We start from the raw sequence: 21,333 nt of genomic DNA, 5'->3' as shown, positions 1-21,333 counted from the left end.
AAATCGATTTAACGCTGTACCCGTCCACACTACAAGGCACTTAAAATCGATTTTAAGGGGTCTTAAAATCGATTTCTGTACTCCAGCTGAACGAAAGGAGTAACCCTAAAATCGATATTACTAAATCGATTTAGGGTTAGTGTGGATGGAAATCGAAGTTAATGGCCTCCGGGAGGTATCCCACAGTGCACCAGTGTCCGCTCTGGACAGGTAAAGGAACTCTACTGCACTGGCCAGGTATACAGGAAAACCCCGGGAACTTTTGAATTGCATTTCCTGTTTGGCCAGCGTGGAGCTCTGAGCAGCACAGGTAACAATGCAGTCTCCTGAGAATAGGAAAAGAGCTCCAGCTTGGAACACACAGGAGTTACTGGATCTGATTGCTGTATGGGGATAAGATTCTGTGCTATCAGAACTGCGTTCCAGTAGACGAAATGAAAAAAACTTTTGAAAAAATTTCTAATGCCATGAGGCAGAGAGGCCATACCAGGGACTCGGTGCAGTGCAGAGTTAAAGTGAAGGAGCTCAGACAAGCGTACCAGAAAACCAAAGCAGGAAATGGCAGATCCGGATCTGGGCCAAAAACATGCCGCTTCTACGTGGAGCTGCATGTAATTTTAGGGGGCTGCACCACGACAAGCCCCCCCTTGTCTGTGGATTCCGAGGTGGGGGTAATAATCTCAACCGTTGCTGAGGATTCTGCGGAGGGGGAAGATGAGGAGGAGGAAGAGAGGAGGGCGAGCTTGCAGAGAGCACACAGCACTCCATTCTCCCCAACAGCCAGGAGCTTTTTCTCACCCAGACAGAATTACCCTCCCAGCCCTCCCAAGCCACTAGCCCAGACAATGAAGCCATGGAAGCGACCTCTGGTGAGTGTACCTTTGTAAATATAAAGCATGGTTTAAAAGCAAGCGTTTTTTAATGATTGATTTGCCATGAGGGCTTGCATGCATTAGCTGGCATTAAAGTTACTGGAAAAGTCTGTTAACATGTCTGGGGATGGAGCGGAAATCCTCCAGGGACATCTCTATGAAGCACTCCTGTAGGTACCCCAAAAAGCCTTTTCAGAAGGTTTCTGGGCAGGGCAGCCTTATTCCGTCCACTATGGTACGAAACTTTACCACGCCATGCCTGGAGCACGTAATCGGGTATCATTGCATGACAAAGCCTAGCTGCGTATGGCCCCGGGGATTGCTGGCATTCAAGAAGCATAATTTCTTTTTCTCTGTCTGTAATCCTCCGGAGAGTGATATCGTTCATGGTCACCTGGTAAAAATTAATGTATTTTATTAAGGGGAGAGAGATGACCATTCCTATGCTGATGCTTTCCTGCGGCTTAAAAGAAATCCTTCCCTTGCAGTTAGCCATGCGGGGGGAAGGGAAAAAGCTGCCCATTCCTACGGGGAGGTGTCTCTAAAGGCGCTGACTTTTTTAGCATTTGGGCAGCAGGAATTTTCGCTGCTAATTGCCAAGGGAGGGGGGGAAAGGGGGAGGGGGTAAGGTTTCAGTGACCTGCCATTACAGCAGACATGCAGAGTGGGGGGGAAAACAATTCACAATTTCCTCTAGTGCTTAACCTTTCTGATGGCATAAGAAAAAAAGCAAAATATGTGCTTTTTAGCAGTTTGGCTGCCCAGCATGAATTTTACCTGCTAATAGCCAGGGTTAGGGGGAAAGGTGGAGGTTGTAGGGTGATCTGCCATTAGATGTATGCCTTGCCATGTCCGCCTGCAAGCTGATTTGTAATCCCCGGACCTGTGTCTGTGTTGATCTGTTACACCACAGCCGCAGGCACTAAATACTAAAAGAATCCAAAGGCGACCTTGTAGTGAAGTGACATGTGCTACGTACGGTGAATAGTGTAGTTCACGTGAAAAAGTATAACCATTGTTCTGTGAAATGTATCTCTTATGATCCTTCTATCACTCTTTTCCCCCACTCATGCAGCTGCACATTTTTCAAGCCTCCCTACTCCAGTCCGAAGGATAGCTCAGATAAGGAGGATGAGGAAGAAGAGGACACGGGATGAGATGTTCACAGAAATCATGGCAGTTACCCGCAATGAAAGAGCTCATCTGGGGGAGTGGTAAGACGTGGTAGCAAAGTACAGGAAAGATGCCAGTGAACGTGAAGACAGGAGGGACCAACGTGAGGACAGGAGGGACGCTTGAGATGAGATGAGGCGGCAGGAAGATCAGAGATGTAGGCAGGAAGATCAGCGGTGGCGCGATGCAACGCTGGAGCTGCTGCGTGATCAAACTGACATCCTCCGAAGTCTGGTGGAAGAGCTGCAGGTTCACAGAGTGCCACTCCAGCCCATGTTTAACCTCCCTCAGTACTCACCATGTTCCATATCTTCCACACCCAGACGTGTAAGAACGCGTGGGGGAAGGCTTTCTGCACCTGCCCACTCCACCCCCGTGGACAGTCCAACCAAAAAGCTGTCATTACATTGAAATGTCTTTAATGGCCTTTTTCTTCCCTCCTATACTCCTCCCAAACCACTCCCGGGGTACCTTTTCATTTCTCTTACTCTTCTTATAATTACATGCTATTCAAAGCAAGTGGGAGGGTGGGTTGGTTACAGGGAATGACTTTATTTCCATAAGCAAGCTGTTATGGAAGGGTGGAGGATAGGTTGCTTGCAGCAGGAGTCAATACCGGGGGGGGGGAGGTTCATGAAGGGGAAAGAAACACAGCAGTCACACCGTACCCTGGCCCATGATGAAACTTGTTTTCAAGGCTTCTCTGATGCGCACCGCTTCCTGGTGTGATCTTCTAATCGCCCTGGTGTCTGGCTGCGCGTAATCAGCGGCCAGGTGATTTGCCTCAGCCTCCTACCGCACCATAAAGGTCTCCCCCTTACTCTCACAGAGATTGTGGAGCACACAGCAAGCAGCAATAACAAAGGGGACATTGGATTGGCTGAGGTCTGAGCGAGTAAGTAAAGTTCTCCAGCGACCTTTTAGACGGCCAAATGCACATTCTACCACCATTCTGCACTTGCTCAGCCTGTAGTTAACTCCTGAGCACTGTCCAGGCTGCCTGTGTATGGCTTCATGAGCCATGGCATCAAGGGGTAGGCTGGGTCCCCCAGGATAACTACAGGCATTTCAACATCCCCAACTGTAATTTTCTGGTCTGGGAAGTAAGTCCCTTGCTGCAGCCGTTTAAACAGAGTAGTGCTTCTGAAGACACGAGCGTCATGAACCCTTCCTGGCCATCCCACGTGGATGTTGGTGAAACGTCCCTTGTGATCCACCAGTGCTTGCAGCACCATTGAAAAGTACCCCTTGCGGTTTATGTACTGGGTGCCCTGGTGCTCCGGTGCCAAGATAGGGATATGGGTTCCATCTATGGCCCCCCCACAGTTAGAGAATCCCATTGCAGCAAAGCCATCCACTATGACCTGCACGTTTCCCAGAGTCACAACCTTTCGTAGCAGCAGCTTAATGATTGCTTTGGCTACTTGCAACACAGCAGCCCCCACAGTAGATTTTCCAACTCCAAATTGATTCCCGACTGACCGGTAGCTGTCTGGCGTTGCAAGTTTCCAGAGGGCTATTGCCACTTGCTTCTCCACTGTGAGGGCTGCTCTCATCCTGGTATTATGGCGTTTCAGGACAGGGGAAAGCAAGTCACAAAGTTCAAAGAAAGTGCTCTTACGCATGCGAAAGTTCCGCAGCCGCTGCGAATCGTCCCACACCTGCAAAACAATGCGGTCCCACCAGTCTGTGCTTGTTTCCCGGGCCCAAAATCGGCGAGCAATGGGTAGAACCTCCCCCATTACCATCAGGAGCTCCAAAGCGCGGGGGCCTGCGGTTTCGGAGAAATCAGTCTCCAGGTCCTCATCACTCTCGTCGCCGCGCTGCCGTAGCTGCCGCCTCCTCTCCTGCGTTTGCAGTTCATGGTTCAGCATAGACAGCACGAGAGTGCGTGAACTGTTTACAACGTCCACGATTGCGGTACTGATCAGAGCAGGGTCCATGCTTGCTGTGCTATGGCATTTGCTCACTTCACCCAGTAAAAAACGCGCGAAATGGCTGTCTGCTGCTTTCAGGAAGGGAGGGGGTGAGGCTGTACCCAGAACCACCCACGACAGTGATTTTTGCCCCGTCAGGCACTGGGGTAGTAACCCATAATTCCAAGGGTCAGGGAACACTGCAGGAACTATGGGATAGGTACTCACAGTGCAACGCTTCGGAAATCGATGGACGCCTGGGACCATGGACGCACACCACCGACGTAATGTGCCCTAGTGTGGATGCGTAAAATCGATTTTATAAACCCTGTTTTATAAAATCGATTTTATTAATTTCTATTTTAGTCTGTAGTGTGGACGTGGCCTCTCTCTCGCTCTCCCTCTCTAGAAAATTGTGAGTATTGAACACGCCACTCTCTTATCTCCTCTCTGGCAACCTTCTTTTTTCCTGTCACAGTTTATCAAATAAGATGAAAGTTTAGAATGGATGTAGTTACAGTCACACAAAGTGCCTGGCTGTGTCTGTTACTCTTTAAGAAAACCAGATTGTCAATTATAACTGGCTGAGGGGAGCTTTTTCCTGAATTAAAAATAAAGCACAAACAACATATACAAATATGATAAATATACACCATGAATTTCTAAAAGACCATTCTTTCCTTATTACCCCTCTTCTTTGGAAAAAACGACCTCAGACATAATGAAGCTGTGCTTAGGGCCTAATCCTGAGAACCTGCAAGTGTCACTGACATTGCATTCTGTCCTTTCATTTCATTCTATGGCAGTTGCAGGTGCTCAGTATCTTTCTCAGGATTTGATCATAAAGCAGACATGGAATAATGTAGTTTTGTAACCTCTGTAATAAAGATGAAAAATAATGCCTGACTTAATATTATACGGTCAGTAAATTGTTTCCTCTAGTCTATGATATTTATAATGTATTAGTATTCAAAGAAAGGCATGTGATAGAACAGAAGGAAAATAGAGATATAATACTATATTTCAGATTTGATAACTTTCAGACATATTTTAAAATGTAAAACATGGATATGCATTAAATGTATGTGATTGCAGCAGAACAAATGACTCTTTAAGTACTTCCATTGCAAGTTTTTTATTATGTCCTTAATATATGGAGTTTTTTCCAAATTAAATGCAAGTAAGATGAGAGTCAGAATCCTCACATTAATAGCTTTTTGATGGTGTATGGATGGAAGAGTTTGTGAGAACTGTACCATATTTTGTGCATTCAACATCTTCCATAAATAGCTTTCTCATCTCTAGCATATGGATACCTTGCATTTTTAATCTCTGTTCATTATATCTGATATTCGGAACCAATACTTAGCACAGCAAACCTTTCAGATGGTAAGAGAGACTCTGATTTAAAAAAAAAAAAAGACAGTGAATATGTGAAAATGACATTGTGAAGTTCCATGTTTTTTTGTGTTTCAGTGTTTCCAGATCAGATGTGCAGAGTTTACAGGGAGGAGGTAGTATTTCCTGTCAGCTCTACAAATTCAACCTGACATTTGTGAGTCACATAGAAACATGCACTGCACTTTTTTCCTCCAAGTACTGTGTTCAGAGTATAAAGTCATAGGAAAAATGAAAGAATTGAACTCTGTCCTAAAACTGAATAATACCTTACCTTTTAGATAACATGTCCATGAGAAAAATAAACTCACAGCTTGAATACTTGCAGTAAGTAGTTTATGGCCCTTACAATAAAACAGGCGGTCTTTTATCAAAGCAGAGAATTATAAGACCAGTTGAACTAGGGTAAACACAAGAGTGAAAAGGGCTATATTGAGAAAAGTGAAAGCCTTTTTAAAAGAAAAAGATCAGGAGTTGAGTGCCTTCCTAGTCAGTCAATTGATTGGACTCCAGTTGAATTTGGAGTGTATTGAAGGAAGTAGAAGCTTCAATAACACCAAGGGGAAAATCATCAAAAAATGTGTTTTGGCTCTTTGGAATGAACAGTTTAATTGGCAAGAAGAATATATAAAGTGTTGCAAACAAATTTCAGTGTGTAATAGGTAATGCTTAGCATTTGTATGATTTGTAATCTGTAGATTTCATTGTAGGTATTTGGCATATATTACCGCACTTAAGATTTTTCCTATGTGAGTCAACCTGGCACTATTCCATTGGGACTATTAATGTCCAGTTGCTCCTGGCAGTTGATGATGGCCAAAGAAGAGTACCGATGTGTGCATGATTGTTTTGAAAACAGAACTTCCCTGTTCTCTGCCAATCTTGACTGCTAAGTTCATTTGGCAGGAGGAGATGGAAGACTTTGTTTAGGTCTTCGGTGTCTGGGTAAAATCCTGTCTATGTAATTGATTTTCCTTTATAAAAATCTTGGAAACATCTTTTAAAGGGCATTATTTTTCTAAAATGCATTGGAGTTATTTAATAAAATGACCTCCTTGAGTTTTTTGAGACGTGTGCTAATGTTCATAATGATTAAATCCTTACCCATTCTAAATTCAGAATTCTGCACTCTATATCTGTGTTTTGGAACAGCTAGTTGTACTTCATTCACATGTTTTTGCATCTCATTTGTTCGTATGGTACCATATATGTATGATCCTTTTCTGAGAAACTTATCTTCTGAATTATAGATGGTATAGCCAGGGATAACAGTAAAAATAGATTCATCCCTGAAATAAATGTTAAAATAGTGAGGTAAAGTAAAAAGGGAAACGACCCCACTGTTATCTGGATAAGATTTACCTTCACTGTATCAGAAAGGTCGCATATACAGAACTGAATTTCGGGCTGTCATAATGAATGAATTTCCCACTACTAATAGATATGTACATATTGAGACAGTTAGTTGTGCAGTCCCTCATTTTTCCAGGTCTCAGTCATAAACTCCTATGATAAAACCAAATACAGAAAATTTTCTAAAGTGGCTCAGTAGGATTACTCTGAGCTGTTTTTAAGGGCACATAAAAATAAAATGGCACCTGCTGTGCAAACTGCATGGGAGTTGCTGTGAGTCAATAAGTAGATGGTTTCTGGACTAATATCTCCTTGACGTATTGTAATAATACAAGTTACTTATTGGGGAAATGGGCCACATCGCTGTTCAGAAACTATGGTAAATGATGATATTATTGACTTCTTTTTAATATGAAAGCGCCCACAGCCCACAATCCTGACTTTGTCCCATTAGTCCTAGGTGCTGTGCAATCAAAGTTCCTTTCCTAAAGACCTTATCAACTAAGTGAAAGAAGAGGCAGCACATGGGTGCAATGAGCAGTGGGAAGGGATGGGGGAGAGAATAGAAGGGTGATGGGAAAGAGAACATGTATTATGTAGTTCAACTGTGTGCAATGTTTGCAGATTATAGATGTTTTAATATGTCAAACTATTTTGAGAGATTAAAAATCTAGTTGCTGAAAAAAAGCAGGCTTTTCGTGTTTTTTGGCATCATTACAGATGGAAGTATTGGTATGGGAACTCAAAGCTTTGTACTTGGGGTTTTCTGATTGACATTTATACTTCGTTATATATCTAATATTCAGATTACGACTGACTGGTTATCCAATAATTTCAGCTTTTCTGTCCATTGAAAGAAATAGGTAAAAAATTATGGCCCTGGGAAGTGATAGAAGTAAAAATAATGACCAGTCTGTGGGATGAGTGCTCCTTGTACATCTTCTGAAGTTTAATGCCATGCTAATGTATTGCCACTGCATTACCCATAGGTTTGCTCTTGTGCGCTCTCATGCTGTTTCTGTTCTATATCTGGAAGGATATCACATCACTTTGACAGGTCTTTTCTATTACTTCAAATCTATTCCTTAGCATTTTGATTAAAATGGAGGAGGGTTTATTAGATGAGCCATCGTTAAACCATACTGAAATTCATGGGGAGCTCCAGCTGGCAGCATATTGAGCAAAGTAAATTGTATTCAGTACTCTGGGTTATAAAATAAGTTATTTTAATAAGCTGTCTGACTCCAAAATCAGTATCAGCTCTTTCCCCCAGCAGACTTTTTAGGGATGAAATATGTTCTTATGTTTTGATGTTTGTTAGAACTGTGCCATATATTGCAATAGATGGATGTTGCAATTGCTAATTGCTGTTGGTGGTCTGTGAAGAAAACTAAAATGGCCTGTTTGGATGAGGGCTGCCACACTTGTGCAGAGGGATTGAAGGTTGATTCAGAAACTCTGCTTTTCAGTGTTAACCATTTTATATAGGGGAAGAAAATTAAAGTCCGTAAAATAGATTTTAAATACAGTTAAAATGGAAGCTTAAAACAGATTCTCAGAGATTGAACGTAATGTACTGTGTGCGCATAAGTGTTTGGCGTATAGTCTTGCATCTGGCTCCTATATCGGATTTTTATGGGAACCTGCCCCAACTCTGCAAGTTTCTGAAATTGTCTAAGTACTGATAAATAACAATATAGCAGTAATAAAATAGTGGCTTTATTTTTTTTTTTGACCTCTGTCTAAATTCTTAGAGACAACCATATGTTGATTACAGATGTGCCTATTACAAGAAAATTTCAACCATTTTCCTTTTCTGATTTAATACTAGCTGGATGTCAGTTTATTTTTATTGTATAAATATTAAAGGGAATAACTATCACTAGTGCTGAGTTGGCAGCTCCCTCACCTGTGTCATAGAACCTCTCACTTCCTGGCTGACCCTAGTGTGTGAACCAAGTTCCTGTCAGCAGATTCTGCTCTCTACTAGCAACATATTGCTGTGTGAGGGAGTGGTCACCACTGAGATGTCATGGGAGTGGGAGAGGTCAAAACTTAATGGGGCCTTATGAATGTGTGTCTTGTATGTGGTTTTATCCAGGGTGTGTGATACTTTGTAATCGAAGCCAGGCTAAAGCACACAAAATATGGGAGAAAGGCCTGTAAGTGTGTGTTGTTCATATATGGGCTGATTCAGTGCACATTGAAGTCAGCGGGAATATGTTCATTAACTTCCGTGGACGTTGAATCAGGCCTACAGAGAAAGATCTGTATAATAAAGATGAACTGGTGAGAAAGGACCATTTCAATATCATGCATTCCTCTATTAACATCCAACTCATTAGTAAGAACATAACAAAACATTTGAAAAAATGGATTATAGAGAAGTGTACAGAGATTCTGCTGCATTTGTCCCATGGTTATTACAACTACGCCAGTTAAAACTTGACACGTTCTTGTGATGCTCCATTTGGGACATTTTGAAAAGCTCTGATAATGCATACAGTAAAAAGTCTGCTTTATCCTTTTTTGGTGTGCAGGTAAAGGCTAGAGAGCTGTGAGGTGATTGAATTAAGGGAAAGGGTTTCTTTCTGTCTGTAAACTTATGTATTTTTGTATGTGAGTGAGTGAGAGATTCTTAAAATACTCCTGGCAAGAAAATTCCAGGTTGAGGCTGAAATGCCATATTTACTTATATAAGCCAGGCTTGATATTTTTGTGGATACCACCTCTTCTGTTTCTAGTCTTTTTGTGATGGAATTTTCAAACGTGCAAGTCGCCCAGCTTCCTTTGACTTTCAGTGGGTGTTGGATAGCTCCCATAGCAATTCTGGAAATCCCCCACCCTCTTAGACCCACTCATCTCTCTTGTAAATCTGTGCTTTCAGAATTGCAAAACAAGTCAGTCAAACAGAAATTGCAAGGTTTCTGGTACTCATTTTATAGTTTACCAACAAACATGCCATGAAGATATCTCTTTATTTTCTGCTGTGGGAAAGGAAAAAGAGAGAAGGGGGAAGGTGGCCCTTTGGGACTTTGGCCACTCCTAATGGCACTGGAGTCGTGTTTCTTTAGCAAGAATGAAGATTCTTTTTTGTAGGCTACAGTGTTCCATACAGAGATCCAATGATTTAATATGAAAAAGAGCTTTTGTCTGTTTTTAACCAGGCTCATATTACTTAGATGTCAGCTTCTAAGTATGAACAATTGCAGCTGTCATTTCTGCATCATGTGCAAAACTTCTTAACGGGGGCAATGCTTTTTTTCTATTCTTCATAGAATTAAGGAGAAAAAAACTGGTTCCCAACCAAGGAAAGAAAAGTCTGGCAAATCTGAACAGAGTGAAATACAGTTTCTGTCAGTGATCCTCTGAACTGTTCTTATTACTGTTGAAATTACAGGCCATAGTGTGATGTTGGACAAGATATTCCACATGGACTCCCTATCTGCACATTTCTTTTCAAGTGCCTATAAAATCAGAAAGTGTTGCTTTGCATGGCACATTAGTTTTTAAAAACTTGATGTATATCTAAGGGGGAAAAATGAATTAATGAAGAAAATTCCTGTACATGATGCAATTGTTCAGTATTTAACGGAGCACATGCTGCTTTATAATGCCCTGAATACCTTCCCTGTTCCTCTTGTCGGCTCTTTAAATTGTCCTTCTTAATTTAGACAGCATAATTTTCTCCTTTTTTGGAGCAGCGTCAGTATGAATTCTTTGGTGCTGGAATCAGCAAGATCTCAAGATAATTTTTAAAGGGAGGATAAGGAAATATTTATATTTTTTTCAGCTGGAGAAGCCATGTGGTTTATAAGAGAGGAAAGGTATGGATCTTGGATGTGTTGATATCAGTCTTCTGAAAGGAAATGCAGAGTACAGTAATTCATTGTCTTAGATTGGGTGGTGCTTGCATGTCCTTGTTAAAATATAAGATAATTCTAATAGCTTTTTCCAGTGTAGTGTATGATGAGAATCTAAACAATATTGAAAGTACTTGGAAGAAGAAGGCACATCATTTATGTAGACTCAATAATATGATTGACATTCTGGTTAATTAAGAAGAAATTTTGCAAGTTTTGAGCTTTTCATTGCAAACCACTAATGCTAATGAAACATTCAAGTTGAGAAACCAAGCACTCAAGACAGAAAATTCCAAAAGTTAAGGTTTGCTTTGCTTTATGTTAGCCATGTTTCATGGACTTTCCACCAGTATTTGTTAATAACAAATGGTCCATCAAAGTTAACATTTCATAATGCCGACTTTAGATTGTTAGATCCCTCAACCTTAATGCTATGTTAAGAGCAGCATTTTTGTATCCTTTCATTTATTTAACAGACTAAAAGACAATTTCTGAGCTGTTCTACTTCCAGAATGTGTCTCAGTTCCTCCACACTCTGAGTCATATAAGCACAGACTGTTCAGAACTGAAGTCCCCAAGTTACACAGACCCATCCTTGCAGGCTTTTAATTACCAATTGTAAATGATCCTAACATATTAAAATAGCAAACAATTTAATACAATGAGATCATCAAAGCAAACCACTTTTGAGGATTCAGCCACATTTCAATTACACAGGGGAAAAAAAATGAGTATATCTGTCATCCTTCTTCCCCATAAACAAAAATGTTCATAGCTCAGACAGCTAAACAAACTTTTCTGAAAGTTCCCACTTGAGCTGAGCCCATATGTGGAAAACTTCTGAAGCAACTGAAGGTGGATGATTAGAATGTAGTTAAGTTTCAAATTTGGGACCGTAGTAAGAGCAATCTGCTCTAGTCTCATTACTTAATGTAGGTTGTCTATTTGATGTTTGACGGTTACACAAAAAAGCAAAAATTATACCTGCCCAGTCAAAAAATAATGGTGAAAGGCTTCTGGTAGCACATCCATTGGTCCAGTATGGCTGACAGAAGAATGCGGCAGTCATGAGGCAAAAATCCCAGTTACAAGATTACACTAAAGGAGTCAGATAGGGCTTAAAAGAATGTGTAATGGCACTGGACTATATTTCTGGTTGATGGAGTGAGATTCTGAAGCCCTTTTCTCATTGTCCCCACCTTTTGTTTTTCTTTTATCTGTTCGGGTGGTATAGGGAAAAGAGAGTGTTTTAATAGTTAATATTTAATATTAAATAGGCAGCAGATTTAATTAATAGACAGCAGATTTAAAACAAAGGAAGTATTTTTTCACACAACACACAGTCAATCTGTGGAACTCCTTGCCAGAGGATGTTGTGAAGGCCAAGACTATATAACAGAGTTCAAAAAAGAACTAGATAAGTTCATGGAGGATAAGTCCATAAATGGCTATTGTCCAGAATGGACAGGGGTGGTGTTCTAGCCCCCGTTTGCCAGAAGCTGAGAGTGGGTGATGGGATGGATCACTTGTTGATTACTTGTTCTGTTCATTCCCTTTGAGGCACCTGGCATTGGCCTCTGTCAGAAGAAGGATACTGGGCTAGATGGACCTTTGTTCTGACCCAGTATGGCTGTTCTTATGTTCTTATTCAACTTCTACTACAACTTCCTGGCTGAGTTCTGAAACTAAATGTTTTTCCACCTTTTGTTATAGTTCCTTTCTCCTGTGCTAACCAGCAATAGCTATTATGGCTAGCCTTATCCCTCCACCAGTCATGAGGAGACAAATTTCTGTCAGTCAGCTAGGCTAGAAGTTTGAGCATTGAAGTGAAGGAGGAGCAGCAGCCTTGTTTGGCATCATTTGTGGAGACTACTCTGTGTTTTTTTAAAGATACATAATATCAGGATTTGATGTTTTAATTTAGGTGGAAGGTGATGCTCTTTTTAAAGGCGGGGAAAATGGAAACATAGGGAAGTTGAGACATACTTAAAGTTGTGCAGACTGATATAGAACATAGATCTTACTCCACTTGCTGTGCTATAATCATTAGAGCTGGTGCTTCCTCTTATATTTCCTTCCTCTTGACCTTTATGACCTGCAGATACTTCTCTGACACTTTGTTGCTGATTTTTTTCCAGTGAAGGTTCTGATTTTGGGTAGTTGTGATTGTCATTGGTGCCACCAACACTGTTGGAAGCATCACAGTGGGGAAGGAGGGATATGTGACCTTTCTGGAGAAATGTGCCTGGGTGGTGAAAGTGGGTGAGGGTGTTTCACTTAGATAAAATATGTAGTGCCTATTGCTAAACGTGATAGTTAATTAAATTTTCAGGTCACCTTTCATCAGTTCAAGCAGTAAAGAGTCCTGCGGCACCTTATAGACTAACAGACGTATTGGAGCATGAGCTTTTGTGGGTGAATACCCACTTTGTCGGACGCCCTCAACAAAGTAGGTATTCACCCATGAAAGCTCATGCTCCAATACGTCTGTTAGTCTATAAGGTGGCACAGGACTCTCTTTGCTGCTTCTACATATCCAGACTAATACGGCTACCCTCTGATACTTTTCATGAGTTTATTTGCATTATGCTTTTACAATTGATTTGTGCATCAGAACATATCATTTTGCTTTTTAAGCTACTGAGGGAAGGAGTCATAAATATCTATTGCTACCGGTTACACTGTTGCTGTCCTTGAAGGGATGAGAAATTTATATTAGCCTTGAATTTGCAATAAAGAGGTCATGCCTGTAAGGCTTGCATCAGTATTATGGTATTGAATTATCAGGATCATGTTAAAAAGAGTAAGGCGTAGTACACTTTATTTCTCTAATTTGTTGAAAATTTAAAACCATGCCTGTGTGCACATTTTTTCTCGTCTCCTGTGCTTTAGTTTCTGTTCGGCATGGCTTAACAAGATTTTTCCAGCTTTTTTTGGTGTTTAAATATCTAACAAATACTAGGAAGATGAAGAATAAAGACCATAACTAGTTGTTTTTAGTAATACCTTTTTGTTGTTCTTAGTCTATATTGTATACAGGAAATGCAAATTCCATTTTTAGATGATTCTCACTACAGCATTTAGTAAATATTCACTGTTGATGTTTGTAGGCAGAAACCCATGTCTAAGTTAATTGAGAAAATCAATACAGCAGGGCGTATTTTATCTGTATGCAATACAAGGATTTGTCTACAAGTTTTTAAAGAATTCTGTTCTTTTTTAAACTAAATATCCTGTCCCATTCTCTTACTATTCATTTCAAGCTTCTGTGATAGAAATATTCTTGTTAAATATCCTTACCGTGAAAGCCAAGGAAGCCCAGCTAAGATATTAAATTGTCAAAATAACATGCGTAAAATCTATTGTCCATGAAATAGCTCTCAAATATCCTGTAAGTAGCATACAGACTTTCCAAACTAGATATACAAAATTATTCTCATGCCTCTGTATGCCCAATTTATGCAACAGATACCTGTTAGGAATTGATCCTGCCAATTGAATGGTAGCCCATAATATAGACTGAATCCAAATACTTTGCTGAACTATCTGTTCAGTTAACAGAATGTTTTTGCCAATCCATATTTTTTCAGAATGTTTGTATAAAATTTCCATTGTATTTTGTAATAGTTGTAGGCGCGATGTGTTGATGATTCTTCCCTGGAATGAACAGAAGCATCGGGAAGAGGACTGGTGTGAAAATCCACAGTGCAAGTAGGTATAGAGCAAGTAAGGGGTGTGTGTGTGTGTGTGTGTGTGTTAGTTAAAAAGAACACTCTAAGAGGTTGTCAAAATAAGGTTGATGGAATGCATGACTAAAATATTTGTCTTTACTATTTTATGCCTAAATTGGTAGACAATTAAAAGCTTATGTAACAAAAATATATTCAAAACAACAACACTGTGCTAATACAGTGTTAAACCTGAAATTTTAATTACATAAAATTAGAGAAACTGAGTTCAGGGACTCATAACAATATTAACTCTTCATCTTTATGCCCATGGGTTTTTAAGTAACTTTAATGGTATGTGTCACAGCCTCAGATGAGCTTCCCTTGCTGAGACCTCACCAGGCTGCTGTGTTTGGAGCCACTGGGCTAGTGTCTAGATAGGCTTCAGCAAGTCTTTGGCTAAAGCCTCTCTAGCTCACTTGCTGAGTGCTGACTCACTATCTGATATCCCTTTTGGAAGTGAGACCCTGTGGCTAGCTGCCTCAGGACTCATAGACTCTAGGACTGGAAGGGACCTCGAGAGGTCATCGAGTCCAGTCCCCTGCCCTCATGGCAGGACCAAATACTGTCTAGACCATCCCTAATAGACATTTATCTAACCTACTCTTAAATATCTCCAGAGATGGAGATTCCACAACTTCCCTAGGCAATCTATTCCAGTGTTTAACTACCCTGACAGTTAGGAACTTCTTCCTAATGTTCAACCTAAATCTCCCTTGCTGCAGTTTAAGCCCATTGCTTCTTGTTCTATCATTGGAGGCTAAGGTGAACAAGTTTTCTCCCTCCTCCTGATGACACCCTTTTAGATACCTGAAAACTGCTATCATGTCCCCTCTCAGTCTTCTCTTTTCCAAACTAAACAAACCCAATTCCTTCAGCCTTCCTTCATAGGTCATGTTCTCAAGACCTTTAATCATTCTTGTTGCTCTTCTCTGGACCCTGTCCAATTTCTCCACATCTTTCTTGAAATGCGGTGCCCAGAACTGGACACAATACTCCAGCTGAGGCCTAACCAGCGCAGAGTAAAGCGGAAGAATGACTTCTCATGTCTTGTTTACAACACACCTTTTAATAGACCAGTGTTAGCCTCCACCCAGGACATCTCTATCTTTAGCATGTCCTTTTGCAGACTTCCACCCTAGTGGACACCCTGATTTATACTTAACCCCTTCAGGGACACATGGTAGTTGTAGGAAATAGACTTTGCAAAAGGATTTTTAAAGCAATTACTCTTTACTTTAGATAGCCCAAGAGATTTACTGGTCCATGCAAAATAAGGAAATCTGTACAAAATTCCCTGTGTCACTTTCCTTACTACTCTTGAGCATTCTTAGGATTTGCATTCTGATTCTGGTCTCTTCTTCCTCTCTAAAATGGCTGTGAGAGAACCTTTCTTCTATAGATTTGCAGTCCCCTCTGTCAGGGGAATCCCTGGTTGGGTTCTAAACTCCTGTAGAGCCATCTGTCTCTTGCTTGGTGGTTCCCAGTTGGAGTCCAGACTTGAAAAATTGGTAGCTAGCTTTTTGTCCAAGGGTACTTCCATTTATATGAACAGTCATCAAGGTTTAATAACCCTCCATTGTTAGCTGTCTGCTAGGTGCAAGAATTTCTTCTGGGTGTTCCAGCGCAATATAGAGGCTGCAGGTTCAAAATGGTGCTCAGTGAGCAGAATGGAGTTTATAATTTGATACGATTTCAAACAGAATTCATAAGTTGTACACAGACAAATCTCCCAAACTGTTTTACAGTGCTTTTGACTTGTTTACATTGCACCATTTCCTTAAGTCTGGGTGAACAAGTGTGGTGTTTTGTATTGCTACATTTTATTCTGTGATCATCATATAATGAAAACCAAAAACCTTATTATGCAGATGTACCGGAGACTGCTACGGGAAGCTGAACTTTCTGATGTGTGCAAATTGTGTCGGCGTCATTGGTTTGTTTTTGTGTGTGTGTGTGTGGGGGGGGGGAGGAGTGTCCAGGGTGAGTTCTCCCTGAGTAATGTCTCCTGGTTTTGTCATATAGCATCTTTATAGGGGATAGTGATTATTTAAAAAATGGCTTTTTAATCAATGTGTTTTTTCTATTTGAAAGTTCTTACAGCTTACTTCTCAGTTTAGTACAAATGCTTATTACTGCTAGTATTTAGTGTTTAGTTCAGAGCATTGCAGGAACACATTAGCTGTTGGTGTCAGCCTTGTCTACTCTACAGGGGAAATTTGATCTAAGCTATGCAATTTGAATTACGTTACATTACGTTAATAGCGTAACTCAAGTCAGCGTAGCTTAGATCTACTTACCATTGGGGTCCACATTATACAATGTTGATGGGAAACGCTCTGCTCATTCAGGAGTCGACAGGAGAGCGATCTGTGGTCAGTTTAGTGAGTCTTCACTAGACCCACTAAATTGACTGCCAGTGCATTGATCACCGCTCATCGATCCTCCGGTAAATGTACAGTCTTAGTCCATCTGTATATACCTTTGTAACTTTTTGTCTGCTCTTCTCAGAATGATATTTGAACCAGTTCTTCAAGATGAAGATGAATTCTTGTACGAAGCACACCCTGAGTTATTAAAGTACAGAACTACTAAGCTTTCGATAGACCTGGTTTCTGACTGGTATTGGAATAGGGCACAGGAGATTGAGAACTATGCTATGCAGGTAAGAACAGCAGCACAGAAATAGTAATTTTTGGCATAGATGCAAGCATTTTATTGCTTTTCGAAGCTAATTAAGCTGTGTCAAAATTAGGCAATATCAAACCATCTGAATTGAGTATTGGTAGTGATTGCAGACGCTGATGTAAAATGCTGGCCTGTTGAGATCATTGGGGCGCTTGTCATGGAATTAAGTATGGATTCACAGATTTTTCTTTTTCATATGTGCACGTATAGGGAAAGAAAACTACTTCGCTGCCAAATAATAATTTTAGATGAGCCAAGATTGCTCTTTCAATTTAGAGATTGTTTTAGAGTGTGTTTCCTGAATTCAATCCTGTTTAAGGTTTACTCAGCTCATTTGTGATCAATTCATAGGGGTGAATGGAGGAATAAATTTCCTTCGGCCTATCTGTACGTGGGCTCTAGAAAATAGCAAAACTTTCCCAGCCGTGAAGTGCATTTCCCTTCTGCTACATATTTTATGTTCATGTTTTCTAAAGGAAGAAGTGTTGAATAGTGAGTGGCTTCATCAGGAACTCAGCTGTGATGTCAGACCAACTTGCTGTGTGAATTTGGGCAAGTCATGCAGCTTTTCTGTGCCCTAGCTTCCCCACATCTTTAAAATGTGTAAAGCACTTTGAGATCCTTGGATGAATGGGGCCATGAGACTAGATGGTGTTACTATTAATGTTATGACATGCTCTTTCCCTGACTGTAGTTTTGATAGTCCTCTGTGGAATGTCACAGATAATTGCAGTTCACTTATGGTTTAACAACATAGAGATGTTTAAAATACTCCCGTGGCTATTAATCAATCATTATTTTAAGTACTTCATTTTACAGATCAACCTGAGCTCTTATTTCTTTATATTCCTGAGTTAATTGATCCTCCCAGTTTCACAGATGTTTCATAAAATGCTTAATCTTTCCAGATACCCTCATTGTAGACCCTCTCTTGTAATAACTAAAATAACAGTAAAAGATAATATTGCTAGTGAATCCAGAGTGGGGGAGTGGATGGAGGGATAGCTCAGTGGTTTGAGCATTGACCTGCTAAACCCAGGGTTGTGAGTTCAATCCTTGAGAGGGCCACTTAGGGATCTGTAGCAAAATCAGGACTTGGTCCTGCTAGTGAAGGCAGGGAGCTGGACTCCATGACCCTTCAGGGTCCCTTCCGGTTCTAGGAGATAGATATATTTCCATTAATTTAATTTAAAAACAATTAAATTTTAGATGCCTTCAGAATTTAAATCCTTAACTAATAAAAAGATTAATCTCCCCTTGCATTTTAAGGAAGATAAAAGATATAGGGAATATTTTTCTTAGTGCCCAGAAATGCCTTTGGAAATCATTTACATTGGCCTTGAAAAATGTTATGATGGTTGGTTGTATCCAATGAGGTTTTCCTATAATATACAGCTCTCTGTGTTACACTGTTTCATTTAATGTGTCAGTAATGTAATTGATTTTTGGAAGTTTGTTTTTAGTTCAGTAAGAATTTGCAAAGGCGACAGATTCACAGATGATACTAGATGATACAGAAAATAAACAGATTAGAATTAATGTTCAGAAACTATGTAGGTGTACTATTAAAAACAAATGCAGTAGTATTACTGTTTTTTGTCAAGTTTTTGTCTGATTTTTATTCTGTACTCAACTTCTGTACTTTAACTCATTTACTTGCAGTGATCTGCCTTTTAGTAACATTTCATCTGCCTGTGTATCCATCACATTTTAATATCATCTATAGAGTGTTTTGTACTAATAAATCTCCCGTATTTTTTAATCTCACACACTCATTTCCAAACACTTCTTTTCAGTATCTGAAAGGTAGTTGCCTGTACCTTTTTATTGGCCTTTTCACCATTCTTATCTAAGATGTTTCCTAGCTGCTGTGCTTATGAGGAATAAGCTAGTTAGCTGAGATGAGGAGCAAATATTTTGTTTCTGTCATAATCTCTCCACTAGTTGCAAGTGCTGGTTGTCCTCCTTTTGCTAATCCACGTCAGGCAGCTGAAGTCTTGCTGCCGGGTAACTCTGTCCACTCAGCAGGAGATGGCTTCTGCAAGACTTGGGGGGAAATTATGGTAATTTGGTTTGTAACTTGTTTGGGAATCCTGTAGTTCTTCCATTTTATTTCCCTGCCTTCAACTTCCCCCTCCCCTCACCCCAAAAAGAAAAAAAGAAAAGAATAGAAAGAAAGAAAAAGAAAACAAATGACCAGCAATACACATGCAGTATCAAACAGTAGCAAAGCCAGGAAATGTGCATCCTATTAAGGACAAAAAGGTACTCCTTTATGAAGCTTCTCTCCCAGCTTCTGCAAACTGTGTGTAACCTGCTCACAGCCTACTAAACAATGACTGACTGAAAGGGATTCATTTTCTCAGGCTGGATTGAGCCTCCCACTGTTCCCAGGGCTTCCGTCTTCTCCCAAGAGCACTGTTATGCTATGCAGTTGTCAAAGCAAACAACTGTCTGTTGCAAACGAAATCACTCCCTATTCAAAATTTTCTGGCGAAAGGGCAAGATCTAGGAAAAGTGTGAGTGTTCCTTTTAATGTGTTCAATGGGTTGTCATGAACTTGGGGAAACAACTGGTATTCTTTCTGCCTTGTCGGAGGAGTCACTTCAGTTTAGTGGGCATCAATTTTATGGTTGATCCCTACCCCCCAACTTCTCTCAGGTGTGGATTAAAGGCTAGCCTCTCCTATCATAACTTTTCAAAACCAGTGCAGGCCCTTACTCAGATGAGTCAATGGCTCCCTTTAAAAGGTGTGTGTTGGGGATGAGATGAGGGTGAAATCTAAGGAAAAACAGAAAAGCTCAAAATCATTGTTAGCTGTCATCCATCTCCTAAGTTCCTCTTCGATAAAGAGGGCGAATTGTCTGAGTTAGATCATGAGGGAAAAACCAGAACCTGATCTTTAGGAAATGTATTTTCCACTTTGATAGGATGTGCAGAGCAGTAATCACAATTTAGGTCATAAAACCTATAAAAGAGGAAAGGGAAGTATATACCACCAAAAGGTTAATCGTAAGCTGCTGTATTACTGCCCACATAATATTAAGATTTTTGTAAGGTCCATGCCAGAGCTGGCTGACTAAAATTGAAGAAGCTAAATAAATAGCTTTTTTTAAATCTGTAAGATTGATGACCTCCAATACTTCCCTAGCTCAAATATCTAATGTGGATACAGTTGTGGCCTCCCTACCCAAGGATTGTTTTTAATATGGAGATATATCTATCTCATAGAACTGACGGGAACCTTGAAAGGTCATCGAGTCCAGTCCCCTGCCTTCATTAGCAGGACCAAGTACTGTCCCTGACAGATTTTTGCCCCAGATCCCTAAATGGCCCCCTCAAGGATTCACAACCCTGGGTTTAGCAGGCTAATGCTCAGACCACTGAGCTATCCCTTCCCTATACTGAGCCATCCCTCCTCCTTAAGGATAGAGTAGTTCCCTTGGAGTATTTTCTCCCGAAAGATTGTAGGACTGGAAGATACAAGGTACCCACCACAAGGATTCTGAAGCATTAGCAGTAGCTGTGAAAGCTTCGTTAACAACCACATGCTTTGTCCAGGCAGCAGTGTCCTGGTGCAGTGACCCTAAAGAATACAGACCAATTAAACAGGGAATATTTTTTCTCTGTTTTAAAGAAAATATCCCTAGTTATACCTTTTATGTCTGATTCCTGTAGTCTCTGAACTTTCTAGTAAGAGCAATGACACCTAATTCAGTGACCATGATGCTATTTAGGGAACTGGGGTAAAAATCTGTCTGGGGATTGGTCCTGCTTTGAGCAGGGGGGTTGTACTAGATGACCTCTTTAAGTCCCTTCCAACCCTGATATTGTGTGATTCTATGATACTCTGGCTCAGATCCTGGATTGCTGAGACTAATGAAGTCCTTTGTAAGTATGTGTGGGAAAGGACAGGGCACTCTCCCTTCCAGACTCTTCAGTAACACCAAGGAGATTTCAAACAACAAAGACAAAGATCATGCCATTGTTTTTAAAACCTCAACTGGCTCTTTAGTGACTACTCCTACCTGGAAAAAAATATTGGCAAAACAATATCTGAGGGACCAGATCGGACTAGTTCAGGTATTGATTACCCAAAAAGAAACAATCAGATAACAACATTATTATTTTCATTTTTTTTAGGTGGACTGTGCTCTGTCCCTGGTTAGACTTGGCATGGAGAGGAAGATTCCTGGTCTGCAGGTGCTTTGTGATAACCTGGTTACTCTGGAGATGCTGATTTATGAGACTGGATGTGATCTAACCCTAACCTTGAAAGATCTGCAGGAGATGAAAGATAGTGAAAAACTAAGACTGTTAATGATGAATGTACGTATTTTTG

General features: G+C 40.5%; 1 protein-coding gene across 1 annotated transcript in view; it reads left to right on the top strand.

The window, feature by feature from the left end:
• Positions 1-21,333, top strand: part of NBAS (NBAS subunit of NRZ tethering complex) — a 368,998-nt gene that overhangs the window by 82,352 nt on the left and 265,313 nt on the right. The window contains exons 22-24 of the mRNA XM_050951646.1: positions 14,203-14,286; positions 16,815-16,968; positions 21,135-21,320. Coding sequence (XP_050807603.1) covers positions 14,203-14,286; positions 16,815-16,968; positions 21,135-21,320 — 424 coding nt within the window. The remainder of the gene's footprint in view (positions 1-14,202; positions 14,287-16,814; positions 16,969-21,134; positions 21,321-21,333) is intronic.

The sequence above is a fragment of the Gopherus flavomarginatus genome, chromosome 4, assembly GCF_025201925.1.
Source record: "Gopherus flavomarginatus isolate rGopFla2 chromosome 4, rGopFla2.mat.asm, whole genome shotgun sequence".
Lineage (NCBI taxonomy): Eukaryota > Metazoa > Chordata > Testudines > Testudinidae > Gopherus > Gopherus flavomarginatus.
The sequence above is the reverse complement of the archived record's forward strand: the minus strand, read 5'-3'. Positions and strand labels throughout refer to the sequence as shown.